Source organism: Aquarana catesbeiana, linkage group LG13, assembly GCF_042186555.1.
Source record: "Aquarana catesbeiana isolate 2022-GZ linkage group LG13, ASM4218655v1, whole genome shotgun sequence".
Lineage (NCBI taxonomy): Eukaryota > Metazoa > Chordata > Amphibia > Anura > Ranidae > Aquarana > Aquarana catesbeiana.
Window position 1 is genome coordinate 191,744,170 of NC_133336.1, and position 14,530 is coordinate 191,758,699.

At 43.4% G+C, this 14,530-nt stretch overlaps 1 protein-coding gene across 2 annotated transcripts in view; it reads right to left on the reverse strand.

Annotated features, from left to right (window-relative positions):
• LOC141117094 (high affinity immunoglobulin gamma Fc receptor I-like) overlaps positions 1-14,530 on the reverse strand; it is a 102,017-nt gene that overhangs the window by 61,034 nt on the left and 26,453 nt on the right. The window contains exons 4-8 of one of the 2 annotated variants that reach the window (XM_073609704.1): positions 12,946-13,206; positions 9,830-10,114; positions 8,720-9,001; positions 8,295-8,570; positions 1,050-5,567 (exon numbers count right to left, since the gene is read on the reverse strand). In XM_073609704.1, the coding sequence (XP_073465805.1) occupies positions 5,416-5,567; positions 8,295-8,570; positions 8,720-9,001; positions 9,830-10,114; positions 12,946-13,206 (1,256 nt within the window). In that variant the 3' untranslated portion in view covers positions 1,050-5,415. Of the gene's footprint in view, positions 1-1,049; positions 5,568-8,294; positions 8,571-8,719; positions 9,002-9,829; positions 10,115-12,945; positions 13,207-14,530 lie in introns of those variants that run through there. The other variant, XM_073609703.1, reaches the window with a different exon arrangement.

Consider the following 14,530-nt stretch of genomic DNA (forward strand, 5'->3'; position numbering starts at 1 on the left):
AGGTAGCTGAAGGCCTACCCCACCACTGGTCAAAATTTGGGGCTCCTATGACCTATGGTTTCGGAGATATGGGGCTACTTGCTCTGCCTGTCAGAAGCTACATACAGACCGGCCAGTTTAAATATAAGCTGGCACACTCTGTTTGCAGCAGACTAAGAGGATGAGCTCACAGTGCCTCGCCTCTCTTCTAGACAGAGGCACTGAGCTCAATGGACAGCTTGGAGTCTTGGACCAATGGTAAAGCACCATTGGCCCAAGCTGTCCAATAAAAATGCTGCAGTGGAGGCACGCCTCTCACTGCAGTGTCATAGAAGGGGGCATGTTTCTAAAAGACAAATACTCCCTTCCAGCCCAGCCCTCCTAACTAGAAGGAAAAACATGTGTTTATGTGTATAAGATTTACCCACAATCCCATGTTTTTCTCACACAGTTAAGAGGGAGGATGAGAATCTGCTGCTGCTGAAAAGGTACAAGCTAAATCATATATTATTATGCTATATGTTATAAGGTAATAATTTATTATTTATCTATTTACTGTGAAATTACTGGTTTGAAGTTATAACTTCAAACTTCAGTAATTTGTTCGTTAAGCCACCTGCTTGAGTACAGTTTTTGAAAATATAGTAAATTGCCTTAAAAACGATATATAATAATTATTTGTATATTACCTACTTATGGTAATTAACCACTTGCCACCCCGAGCCAATTATGACACTTTGCTCCTACATGTAAAAAAACATAATTTTTTTGCTAGAAAATTACTCAGAACCCCCAAACACTATATATACTGTTTTAGCAGACACCCTAGGGAATAAAATGGCGGTCGTTGCAAATTTTTATGTCACATGGTATTTGTGCAGCAATTTTTCAAATGCATTTTTTTGGGAATAGTAAAAAAAAACCCATTAAAGTTAGTCCGATTTATTTGTATAATGTGAAAGATGATGTTACGCCGAGTAGATAGATGCCTAATATGTCACACTTTAAAATTGCGCACACTTGTGGAATGGCGCCAAACTTCAGTACTTAAAAATCTCCATAGGCGACACTTTTTTAAAAATGTATTCTTTATTCAATTTTTTCCAATACAAAATTCAGTAGCAAAATAATCATTACAATCCAGTGTTGCCAACCGCCCGTTAATTTACGGGCAGCCCGTAAAAATCACCCCATTTTCTGGGCGCCCGTGAATGCCCGTTACGGGCAGCCGGTGCCCGTAAGAAAGATGGCTGCGGGCCGGCCATGCAACTGCGCATGCGCCGTTCCGAAGCCTGCAGGACTCGGGAAAGATCGTACAAGCTCGGCAGGCCGGTGCATGCGCAGTAATGTAATGACGCCGCCTGGCGCCATTTTTAATCAGAAGACGCCGGCCGCCGCTCGTTCTTCAGTTCTCTGCGGTTCAGCGGGGGGAGCAGGAGGACCTGGAGGAGCCATGTTACCGGGCGGGCCCAGCCACAGCAGGACATTACGGGGGGGGGTGAAGCCGGCCCGGTGGAGAGATGAAAGGGTCAAAGTCACAGTGAGTGACAGCCCCTGACCATCTCCTGTGCCCGCAGCCTCTGACCATCTCCTGTGCCCGCAGCCTCTGACCATCTCCTGTGCCCGCAGCCTCTGACCATCTCCTGCCCACAGCCTCTGACCATCCCCTGCCCGCAGCCTCTGACCATCTCCTGCCCGCAGCCTCTGACCATCTCCTGCCCGCAGCCTCTGACCATCTCCTGCCCGCAGCCTCTGACCATCTCCTGCCCGCAGCCTCTGACCATCTCCTGTCCGCAGCCTCTGACCTATTCCTACATCATGTCTGCAGTCTCTGAGGGGGAGTCGGGAAAGGAGTCAAGAGTGGGATCGCCGCCGGGATCATGGGGTCACGGAGAAGTCAGACGTGTGTGCACTGTGGAGAGGAGACCATAGGAAAACCAGAACCACCAAGCTGGAGCCATCTGACTGAGCCTTGCACGATGCACCTGAGAGGAGGTCAGTGACAGCACCGCCAGGCCAGTCTAGGGGGGTTGCTGATGTAAGGGGGCGTGAATACAATAATGTAAGGGGCACTGATATAAAGGTTTCCCCCAAAATTAGTAACTCCCCTTACCTTAGTGTATTCACTCTGCGGAAGGTGGTCTCTGGTCACCAGAGTGCCCACCACATCAGAGTTCCTGGCATTCCCCTTTATATCAAAGTCTGCAGGATTGCCCCTTACAGTGCAAAGGGGAACTCAATCTGCAGACCCTAATGTAATTGGGAACTCTGATGTAAAGGGAACACAGTGGACTCTGATATAAGGTGGTCTCTGGTCACCAGAGCCTCCCCTTACATCAGAGTTCCCCCTTAGATCATGATCTGCAGTGTTCCCCTTTACATAAGAGTTCCCTTTCACTGTAAGGGGGATCCCTGCAGACTCTGATGTAAGGAGGGAACCTAGTGCTAGCTGGGTTATAGTAACTTGACATTCATGTCAATGGAGAAATATGTTTTTTGACTTTTGTTTAGCTTAAACACATTGCTAATAGCACTAGCTATATGTTTATAGTTCAAATATGTATCCTTGCACTGTTTAGCACTGAAAATAGTAATTTTAGTTACTTTTTTGCAGTGTCAGTAAAAAATGCGGATCTGCCAGTAATTTTCATGTTTTTTGCCAGTAAAAAAGTGGTGCCGTTTGTAAATTTGGTCATCCTGCCAGTAAATTGGCAACACTCATCGTAAAAAGGACAAGTATATCAATTATATTTTCGTGTTATGGTGTTGCAATGTATAAAATGCTCTCTACCCCCATCCCACCCTTCTCTTCCCAACCCATCCTAAGTAAGCAGTTAGTCTCTATATTTATATAGATTTATTAGCTATTTTACGCTATTATTTTATTCCATTCTCATAACTTCCCCTATCTTGAGTTTAAAAAGAAAAATATGTCTATACTATACTGTATTATCTGGTATGTTAATTCCATATTTAACACTTTACTTTCAGTGGTTCACCAGTCTAGCAATATCCTCTCCCCTCTAAGGGGGGGATCCCGTTTTTTCCAACCAGGGCCTCCACATCCTCTCGAATTCCCTAAGATTTCCTCTTTTTGTATAAACTACTTTTTCTTTACATATAGTCTCATTTATAACAGTGATCCAGTCCCTTACTGCCGAGGGTTTCCTCGACTGACATCTTGTCGCAATGAATTTTCTAGCTTGGAATAAGCATCTCAGTATTGCTACTGTGATACTTTTCCTCTCCCCAGGTTCCTTCCTATGTCTGAGTATACAAAGTCCGGCTTCCATCTCCAAAGTTATCCCATAGATCTGACCTATGGTACTAAGAACCCCCCTCCCAGTATCTTTGGTCATCTCCATACCATATGGATGAGATCTCCAGTCCCCCGGCATCTAGGGCATTTATCATCTACCATACTTACTCTTAAGAGTGTAATAGGCTCAAATGAGATACTTTCTGTGAGGGCGAAACTGAGACCATCGGACCCATCTCCAAAATCCTCCTCCACTGTTCCTGAGATATTTCCCCTAGATCCTCTTTCCATCTCTCTTTATCCTTATGGGAATCTGATCCCGTAGTTATTTCTTTACATAGATGTCCATATAACTCGAAAATCAGTCCTTTAGTTGTGCCTGCCTGGAGTATATTTTGAAAAAGAGGGATTTTATTCCATTCTAATGCTTGTGTCCTAAATGGGACAAATTCCCTTTTCAAGTCCAAAACTTTTTTAAGATTATTACCATCGTACAACTGTATCAGCCTATTCATACCCTGTATTTCCCAATGTTTAACTTTTCCTATCAGAAGCACTTCCTGCAGATTCTTGTTGTTCCAGAGGGGAGTTTATTTGGATAATCCGGTATATCCCATCTTTATTTTTTAACTGTTTTCCATATTTTTGTTATCATTTTTATTATCGAGTTTCTATAACAAACAGAATCCACCTCTAATGCGTCAATAATTGTATTGTGCAAGGTTCCTGAAAGCATTATTCTCCCATTAGGGGTGCCACCTCCCGGAATCTCACATCCCATTAAATGTTGCAATTGTGCTGCCAGGTAGTAACTCTCGGGATGTGGCACAGCCAAGCCCCCCTCCCCGGTCAGGAGCTGCATAGTTCGAAGTCGGATCCTAGCTTGTCCCCCTTTCCAAATTAACTCTCTAAAGAGAGTTTCAATTTTTTTAAACCATTTCTTGCATATCCACACTGGAGAATTATGTAATAAGTACAGTAGCTGTGGCATCCATATCATTTTGATTAGACTACATCTACCAGCTACTGACAAAGGAAGCCGATTCCAGATTTTAATTTTTTGTTTAAATTTAGTCAGTAATGGTATTAGAATTTTACTAATGTACTGATTAGGATCTTTCGTCAGTAATATCCCCAGGTATCTCAATGTTTCTGCCACCACCAGTTGAGGCATTCCTGATATAATAGGCGACACTTTAAACATTTTTACAGGTTACCAGTTTAGATTTACAAACGAGGTCAAGTGCTAGAATTATTGTTCTCGCTCTAACGTTCACGGCGTATGTAACCTGTGTGTATCTGACTCTGATACTAGCCAGTGCCTCACCAGCCACTGACCTCACTGCATGTCCCTGGTACATAGTATGTGATCCACGCACTCTCAGAGGGGGTGCGTGCTGTGATTCGTTATAGCACTTGCCGATCACCAAGTCCTGGCCAATGATTGACCGCCGGGAGCCGGTGATCGGCGCTGAAAACAGTTCTGTGATTGTAAACAATACAGAGCTGTGTTCATGAACAAGGGATCTTGTAGGCATGCAGGTCATAGAAAGCCTAGAGATCCTGTAGGGCATTTTTTTTGTGCAAATGCAGCCAGAAATTGAAGAGTCCTCCAGTTGTACAGTTCCAGGGTATCCCATACTCCCTATCCTCATCCAAGTTCATTGTTTCCAAATAAAAACACCCCTAGACTGATCTTTGAGCCAGAGGAAGAATGCCGTGTTCCTGGCTGTGTGTGCTCTAAGGGGGAAACAGGACTCAATTCACCAACGGCTCTTTTGGGTGTCTGCTACACTTGCTAAAGAACATTCTTTTTCATCAAGTTCTTATGAGTAAAGTTCCGCTTTAAAACAAAATAACAAGAAAGCAATGTGTTGGACAAAGTTGGACCCATGTAACTATGCACAAATATGCATACCTGGAATTTAGCTTTAATAATTGATATCTGCGTGAACCCAACTTGTTAGCTGTATACTTCCCTATCCTCTCTGTTCCTGAAACTGAAACTTCCAGAGCTACAAATGAGATACATTGCAGATCATCAGACACAATGAAATTCAAACAAAGGTTGTCGTAGCTTTTGCCATTTGTTCATGTATTGACCCCTCTCCCTAGGATGTTACTCTTTTATGTAGACATAATCTGACAGTCCAGTAGGTAGTAGGCCATCATTCTTATCACAGTCTTGGAGCCCTGGATCCTTTATTTACAGGTTCAAGAGATTTGATAAATTTTATGTGATAAAAGATGAAAAGAAAAGAAATTATCAGCAGAAATCCTGATAGTATTACCCGAATCATGTTCTGTATCACTGCTGGATCATATTCACCTAAGGAAAAAAAAAAATGTAAGCTCTCCAAGAATTTGCAACCAAAGAATACCAAATAATAACTTACAGGTTGTTTGAATGTGGTGTTGTTTTTGAGTGACAGGAAGTGAGGGGAAAATCTCCCAAACAGGCAACCAATCAGAAGCTGTAATACTTGCAGACTAAATAAAAGCGTTGTCTGTAGGTGGACTTTAGGTTTGACAATGCTGATTTCCAAGGGTGTCTATGTTCTATGAGCTGCATTGAAGGATTGAGTGTAGCCAGGGCAGCCATGAGAAATTTGGGGCCTCTTACACAGCTTCAGGCCTGGGCCCCCCAGGGCCTGACCACCAATATTCCCCAGAGCCCACCCACTGGCCATCCCACTGAGTCCATCGGTGCACCGTTTTTATTTTAACACTATTCCCACCTCTGACCCAGCACCATCCATCCCTCTCCACAATATATCCCCACCTCCACCCAGCACATCCATCCCTCTCCACAATATATCCCCACCACAGCCCAGCACCATCCATCCCTCTCCACAATATATCCCCACCTCTGCCCAGCACCATCCATCCCTCTCCACAATATATCCCTACCTCCGCCTAGCACCATCCATCCCTCTCCATAATATATCCCCACCTCCGCCCAGCACCATCCATCCCTCTCCATAATATATCCCCACCTCCGCCCAGCACCATCCATCCCTCTCCACAATATATCCCCACCTCTGCCCAGCACCATCCATCCCTCTCCATAATATATTCCCACCTCCGCCCAGCACCATCCATCCCTCTCCACAATATATCTCCACCTCCGCCCAGCACCATCCATCCCTCTCCATAATATATTAACACCTCCGCCCAGCACCATCCATCCCTCTCCACAATATATCTCCACCTCCGCCTAGCACCATCCATCCCTATCCACAATATATCCCCACCTCCGCCCAGCACCATCCATCCCTCTCCATAATATATTCCCACCTCCGCCCAGCATCATCCTTCCCTCTCCACAATATATCCCCACCTCCGCCCAGCACCATCCATCCCTCTCAATAATATATCCCCACCTCTGCCCAGCACCATGCATCCCTCTCCACAATATATCCCCACCTCCGCCCAGCACCATCCATCCCTCTCCATACCTTTGGGATAAATTAGAGCGGAGACGGTGAGCCAGGCCTTCTCGTCCAACATCAGTACCTGACCTCACAGATGTGTTTCTGGAAGAATGGTCAAACATTCCCATAGACACACTCCTAAACCTTGTGGACAGCCTTCCCTGAAGAGTTGAAGCTGTTATAGCTGCAAAGGGTGGGCCAACTCAATATTGAACCCTACGGCCTATCGAACCCTATTGAACCCTAATGCCCTGTACACACGATCACACATTCCGACAACAAAATCCATCGGATTTTTCAGACGGATGTTGGCTCAAACTTGTCTTGCATATAGCCAAGAAGGGGGGGATTTGGGACTTTAAATGAGACATTCTCTGTTTTTACACATATTTTTCTCATTTTCATACATTTTCTTTCAGAACATCATACTTTTAATCATCCCCACACATGTGGAATGTGTTGCAGCAATCGGGCATGCTATGTGGAGGTTTTCTTGGCTGGGGTGGGGTTTCCTTGCCTCAGCTCCGGTACAGACAACCATTTGGGGTCCCATCCTCCTCGATGCCAGCCAAGCACAGTGCTATAGCCGACCTGTGAGTACAGATCTCTCTCTCCCCATGAGGTCTTTTCTCCCTTTAAAGGGGTAAAACATATTTACTAATATTACATATTTATTCATATTTACAGTTTACTTCTGTACCCAACTCCTGATGAATGGCAAATAGCCATGAAACGCGTCGAGTTTCTATGGGGTGCTCAGACAAGTCCGGCTCATTACTTATTCACTGACCCATATATACTTTTTATACATCTAAGATTCATTGAGTACTATGTAATTATCAATGTGTATGTGTACCTCATAGCAGCTCTTTTGCATATGATTTACCAATGCCTGCTAATATGAAACACCTTGTATTATATTTATTAACATTTACTATCTTTTATGTGTTGCCTAGCTAATGTAAATGTATCTATTATGTTTATGCCATTGTGCATGTATACATATGAAAATACTTTTTTTACTATTGTTACAAATAAAAAATGATTACTATATACTTCTACCTCCACAAGTCAATTGCCTCATTTAAAGTCCCACATTCCCCTTTTTTATGTGTTTTATTAACTTGTCTTGCATACACACGGTCACACAAATTTGGTCGGAAATTCCGAACGTCAAGAACGCGGTGACGTACAACACGTACGACAAGCCAAGAAAAATTAAGTTCAATAGCCAGTGCGGCTCTTCTGCTTGATTCTGAGCATGCGTGGCACTTTGTGTGTCGGAAATTGTCTACACACAATCGGAATTTACATAAATGGATTTTGTTGTCGGAAAATTTTAGAGCCAGCTCTCAAACTTTGTGTCGGAAATTCCGATGGAAAAAGTCTGATGGAGCCTACACACGGTCGGAATTTCTGACAACAAGCTCCAATCGCAAAGTCCTTCCATTGGAAAGTCCGATCGTGTGTACGGGGCATTAGACTGGGATGCCATTAAAGTTCATGTGCGTGTAAAGACAGGTGTCACAATACTTTTGACAATATAGTGTATATTGGCATAGCATGTATATAGTCAACTAAACTGTTATTGAGACCTCTATTTCAAAATATATTATAATTACCTTGTTGGCCCACAGTTAATTCCTCACTTCTCTTTTTCACACCGTTCCTTGAAGTTCTTACTTCACAATAATAATTTCCCGAATCCTCCAGCTGAGTTGATGGGATTACATACTGATGAGATGAATTGAATTCCTGAATTTTCTGTCCGTTCTTGTAGAAAGAGAACTGCAGTTCAATGTCATTTCTCATTACAATTGTATTACATGTTAGGATCATTTGATTGCGTTCTATGTCCACATCTGGGATCATCTCAATTTCTGGCTTAGAGAAAAGTTCTGTATAGGAAATTAGTATAACTGTAAGCATATTACAAAAGATCAGTATACAGAATTGTATATAGTACAATTCACAAATGGACAGTATAGTAAATAGTAAATCTATTTTTCCTCTTATATGATCAGACCATGGCACCTGTTCTGCTCACCTTGTATCTGGATGTATACCTCTTCACTGCTCCTTGTGATGTTTTTGGTTGAAGACCTCACTTTACAGGAATAATTCCCAGAATGCTTTAGCTCAGCGGACTGGACTTCATATCGGTCAGATAAACTGAATTCCTGAACATTTTTTCCATCTCTGTAAAAAGCAAATTCCAGTTCTGTATCAGTAATGAGTCCACTACGTACTGTGTGACAGGTCAGGGTCATATTGTCTCCTTCTGTTATTTCATTTGCAGTCATTATGATTTCTGGTTGTGTGAAAATCGCTGAAAAGAAAAGTAAAAAAGAATGCATTAGTGGTAAAATGTGACCTGAGTGAATGTGATAACCTCACTCACATACGTACTAAGGTTTTATGAACATTTATTTTTTATTTTTTGTAAATAACTTAAGTAGAAGGGGCAACCAGATTAGCTTATTACTTGAGCATGCTGTGCTTCTTGTCTAGGTAAACAATCGATCTCACACCCTGTGAAACCCTGATCTGGCCAGAACAAACAATCGCTGTTTCTTTGATTGTGGAGGGAGTCAAAAACTAAATTTACCTATCATTCTGCGCTAGGAGTTTACTACATATGTATGACAGCTTCCCACTGTCACTGGTTCCTAAGAAAGTTTGCTGAACTCTGCTCAAACTGAACCTGGGGCAGATCAGCTCATCACTGGTTTCAAGGTAACAAATTGTTATAGAGATGTGCAGCTGCCATTGTAACCTTCTTGGGAAATAGACATTGCCGTTTCATGTACAGCAGATCTTCTATTTAATTAGCTAGGAGTCATTGATACAGACCATTTATACAGGTTGGGGTATCCGGCTTCACTTATTATGAAAGCCAGGTGACGGGCATTGTCAGAAGGAGGTCAGCAATAGTAACTCACTTATGTCCTTTTTCGCTAGGTTTTCTTTTAATACATTTATTTCCATAATTTGTGTTTCTTCTTTGATTCCTGCCCAGTGGTCAATTTTCTACATATTTACTATATTCTGTACTTACAAGCTGTCTATATGCCGCTCTCAGAAAGTATTTCTCTCCAGTAACCTTACCAGTTGTCTGAAACTTCACCATATCTGTTAATTCTTAATCTATACTTACCATTTAATTCAATGTTCAACATTTTACTCCTTTTCACTATTATTCTGCCAGAAACTGTTTTCGCTTCACAGTAATATCTCCCAGAATTCTTCACCTTAGCGGACTGGAAGCCATATTGGTTGGATGAATTAAAACTCTGAATATTCTGCATATCTTTGTGGAAAGCAAACTGCAGTTCTGTTTCTGGTCTGTATGGAGACACGTTCGTGTGACATGTCACAGTTACATCATCTCCTTCCAGTACCGGAAATGGGGTCACTTTTATTTCTGGAGTTGTGAAGATTTCTATAAAACACAAATATTAAAGAGTAGACTTCCATTATTTTACAAGGACATGAAGGAATCATTAGGTTTTACCAGATTCTATAGTAGGAGTATTGTTACTTAATATAACTTTCTCTGCATTTTTTAAATTTGATTTTCTTTTATAGGTGTAAATACATTGCCCATAGCCAGGGACGGGACATAGGGTGGGCAGGAGGGGCAGCTGCCCTGGGCTCAGCGAAGCAAAGGGGCAAAAAATGGACGCAGGATGGTACACCCTGCTACCGCATGTATTTACAGTGGGGGAAGGGGGCACAATTCTGGATCTTTGCCCTGGGCGATGGACGACCCTGTCCCGGTACTGCCCATAGCTGCAGTATGCTACCTATCAATGACATTGTACATTTCCTTACACCAATGAGCCTGGAGTGCTAATATATTCTTAGTAAGAACAGCAGTTAATACCCCACAGTCTGAAGATTCATTATTTGCTGAGGGGAAGTAAAATCCTTTTTTTAAAGTCTCATTTCAAATAACTTTTTTTTTTTTTTTTTTGTGAAAGAACTTGGGTGAGAACGTGGCCGTTTATGAGCCTCTTACACGTTTCAGGACCAGGGAGGATTTTTTTTTATATACAACAAGAGATGGGTGATAGTATGGCCACTAATGGCCTCCTACACGTTTTGGCTAAGGGGGGTTATATATATATGTATATATACAATATATAATGCAACAAAAGCTGTGTGATAGTGTGGCCACTAAGTGGGGATCACTGAGTAAAGAATAGGAGTGGAAAGAATTTTTTTTTTCTCACGGGAATATAGGGGGGTGGTAGAATGGTAGAATTAAGGATAATAGGATTTGGAGTAGAAGAGGTGGTCATCAGGAAGGGAGGTGACGGGACAGTCTGAAGTTTACTATAAGTAGGGTGGATTCTGAAGAGGGAGGGAGCTGGGTGCGGTAAACATGTCAGTTTTTTGGAATAGAATGTATAGGATTGTTTGGTATTCGTGTAGTTCTTTTGAACTATTGAATATAAAGTTGTATAAACTGATATGTTGAACTTTAAATAAAATAAAATTTAATAATAAAAAAAGGAAATAAAAAAAATAAAAATAACTGTGCCCCCCCCCCAGTTCCAAGTAAGGCTTGCCATTTTGCATTCTGTTCTGCGAAAATATCAAGGCACAGTTTAATCTATAGCAGCCATCCTTCCCTAAAGGCAAGTAGACCTAACAGTCCCTGGATGCCCCCAGGACTTAAGGCATGAGGCTTTATTTGTGGAACAAGGATGCTCTACAGCCATCCTTGACAACAGAGAGAGTTCATGTGCCATGTCAGATGATTTCAAGGGGGAAAGGTTCAAAGCAGGTGCTGCGTGCCGATGTGACCATGGCTAATCACTGACTGGACGTCAAGCTAACATGCAGAAAATCCTATATAGATGTATACTGATATATAAATATATGTAGATACCCTTGTTTGCTTAATAATGGCCTTCTAAAGGAAGAGTTCCCTTTAACTAGAAACTGCAGCTTGAATCCTGTTATGCTGAAGGTACCTTGTAGGGGGGTATCCATTGTCTTCTGCTAGGAATGGTGGGGCTGTAAATATTATTGAGTACTGGTAAGTCAATGAGGTTAAACAGATAAGCTATTGTACTGCTCAAAGAAAAGGTCTCCTGGTAACTAAGGTGTAAAGATGTCTGCACGCAATGTCTCTAGATAGATGACAGAAAGAGGTTGGGCATCCACCCGCTCACCAATCCTGATAGCACGGCCTCCTAGGAACAATGAGTTCTTGCACAGGCTCTTGAATGTCTGCAGAGATGTGTAGAGTAACCACCTGACAGCCTGTCAGCATGGTGAACAGTGATGGTTGCATGGAGGCGGACAGTGGCAGTCCCGGTGCAAAGAAGAACCAATGCGATCCAGGTGTAATGACCAGCGCCCCAGCAAGGCAGATCCCCTGTCGAAAGTACCACAGCCTCAGGCCAGGCCGCAAACCCACTGTCTCTCTCAAGGAGAATCGCAGTCTACCTGCGTCCAGCTCAGAGTCCTGTGCCAGGAGAGCGAGCCCGACACTTGCAGTTGAATATATCTGCTTTCCCAGAATTCTTCTTGTTTGCCGGCTCTCTGGTATTTGTAGTTCAGTCAGCACTCAGGAATACAGTATGCATTGACTGTAGGACTACATGTCCCAAGATCCTCTGCTATCCAGGAGGATTGGCTCTAGTCTGCTAACAGGAAGTGATGTAGCCATAGCTTGCAACTGTCCCTGATTTTGAGGAACTGTCCCTGATTTGTAATAAAGTCCCTCTGTCCCTCTTTCTTCCTCATTTGTTCCTCATATTAGTCTGATCTCTATAGTTGTATATAAAATGCAAATGTTTATCTTTTAAAAAGTGTTTCTCAGTGCTAAATCTTTTATCCAGTTTCTAAATTGCAGCATTTGGAGATGTTAAAAGCCAGTATAAAGATATAGTAGTGGTAAAAAAAGCAATTGTGGGTTTAACAAATTATTTTTTTGTAGAAGTCTCCTTTAAGGGGCGTGGCAGGGGGTGTGTCCTATGCCCACATACTTTTGCTAATGAGTATCCCTCATTCCCATCTTAAAAAGTTGGGAGGTATGGATATAGCTGTCCCAATACGGGGCACTAGGGGGAAAAGGCTCATATATTGTCAAATATCCATATATTATAAACATTGTTGTGTCACCTTCATTTTTCTCACTTTTCCTCAGGACTGTGTTAGGAATCAAAACTAGAGGAGTAGAGAAGATCTCTGGGAATACTGAATACTTGAGGAGGTCAAATCTGCCCCACTCCACCCAAATCAATTTTCAGGACTTACCTTTCATAGGTATAGAAGTTCCTCCACTGTACTGATAATATATGAGGTGGTGATAAACCTCTTTCGTGCATTTATATCCACGGGATCCTCCCAGATTTATGTTATTAATACGTAACTCAGGATCAGATCCCCAATTCCTTATGACGCCATTATCCTTGTAAAATATAGTCTCATTTCCAGAATATCCAGGATAATGGTGACATCTCAGAGTCACATCGTCACCTTCATGAACATAGAGAGGAGCCTGCAGAATCACCCAGTCTGAAAAACAGAACCATAGGGAAACCTGTATTAGAACAAAGATAACTAAAGAGTGTTCTACACCTTCATGTAGATCCCGCCCTTTATAGAAATCACCACCTCCCAGGGGATTCTTGTGCCACACCCTCAGACCAGGGGAGTTGCTAGGTGGCAAAAAGACCAGAAGTCCAAGGCCGGCATGGGGTAGTGGCGCAGGGTTTTTTGGTTGGGTGGTGGGGTTGTGTAGTTGTGTGGTGGGGGGGTAAGCTCACTTGCTGGTTGCTGCCTGGCTTACCAGTGCCCTTACACACACTGACCTACCTACCTGACATACACTGACCTACCTACCTGACACATACACTGACCTACCTACCTGACACATACACTGACCTACCTACCTGACACATACACTGATCTACCTACCTGACACATACACTGACCTACCTACCTGACACATACACTGATCTACCTACCTGACATACACTGACCTACCTACCTGACACATACACTGACCTACCTACCTGACACATACACTGATCTACCTACCTGACACATACACTGACCTAACTACCTGACACATACACTGACCTACCTACCTGACACATACACTGACCTACCTACCTGACATACACTGACCTACCTGACATGCACTGACCTACCTACCTGACATGCACTGACATACACTGACCTACCTGGCATGCACTGACTTACCTACCCGACATACACTGACCTACCTGACACATACACTGACCTACCTGACACATACACTGACCTACCTACCTGACATACACTGACCTACCTGACATGCCCTGACCTACCTACCTGACATACACTGACCTACCTGACATACACTGACCTACCTGACACACTGACCTACCTACCTGACATACACTGACCTACCTGACATGCACTGATCTACCTACCTGACATGCACTGACATACACTGACCTACCTGGCATGCACTGACCTACCTACCTGACATACACTGACCTACCTACCTGACATACACACACTGACCTACCTGACCAGGAGACAGACGTCACGTTTTCTGCAGCTCAGCTCAGCCGTGGTGTGTGAGGCAGCCAGAGGAGAGGAGGAGAGCCACCCGCCCGAGCGCCGAGCGGGGATCGATGTGGCACGGCGGCAACATTGTAATTCCCGCCTTCTGGAGTCTGCAGCGCCTATGATGGACGTCACACGTCCCGCGGTCCCGCCATTGGACCAGTAGGATGTCCATCATAGGTGCTGCAGGCTCCAGAAGGCGAGACCTGCTATGTGACTCGGCCGCACTCTCGGCGGCGCTTGGGATCAGATCAGTACCCGCTCGGCGGCAGGCGGCGGCGGC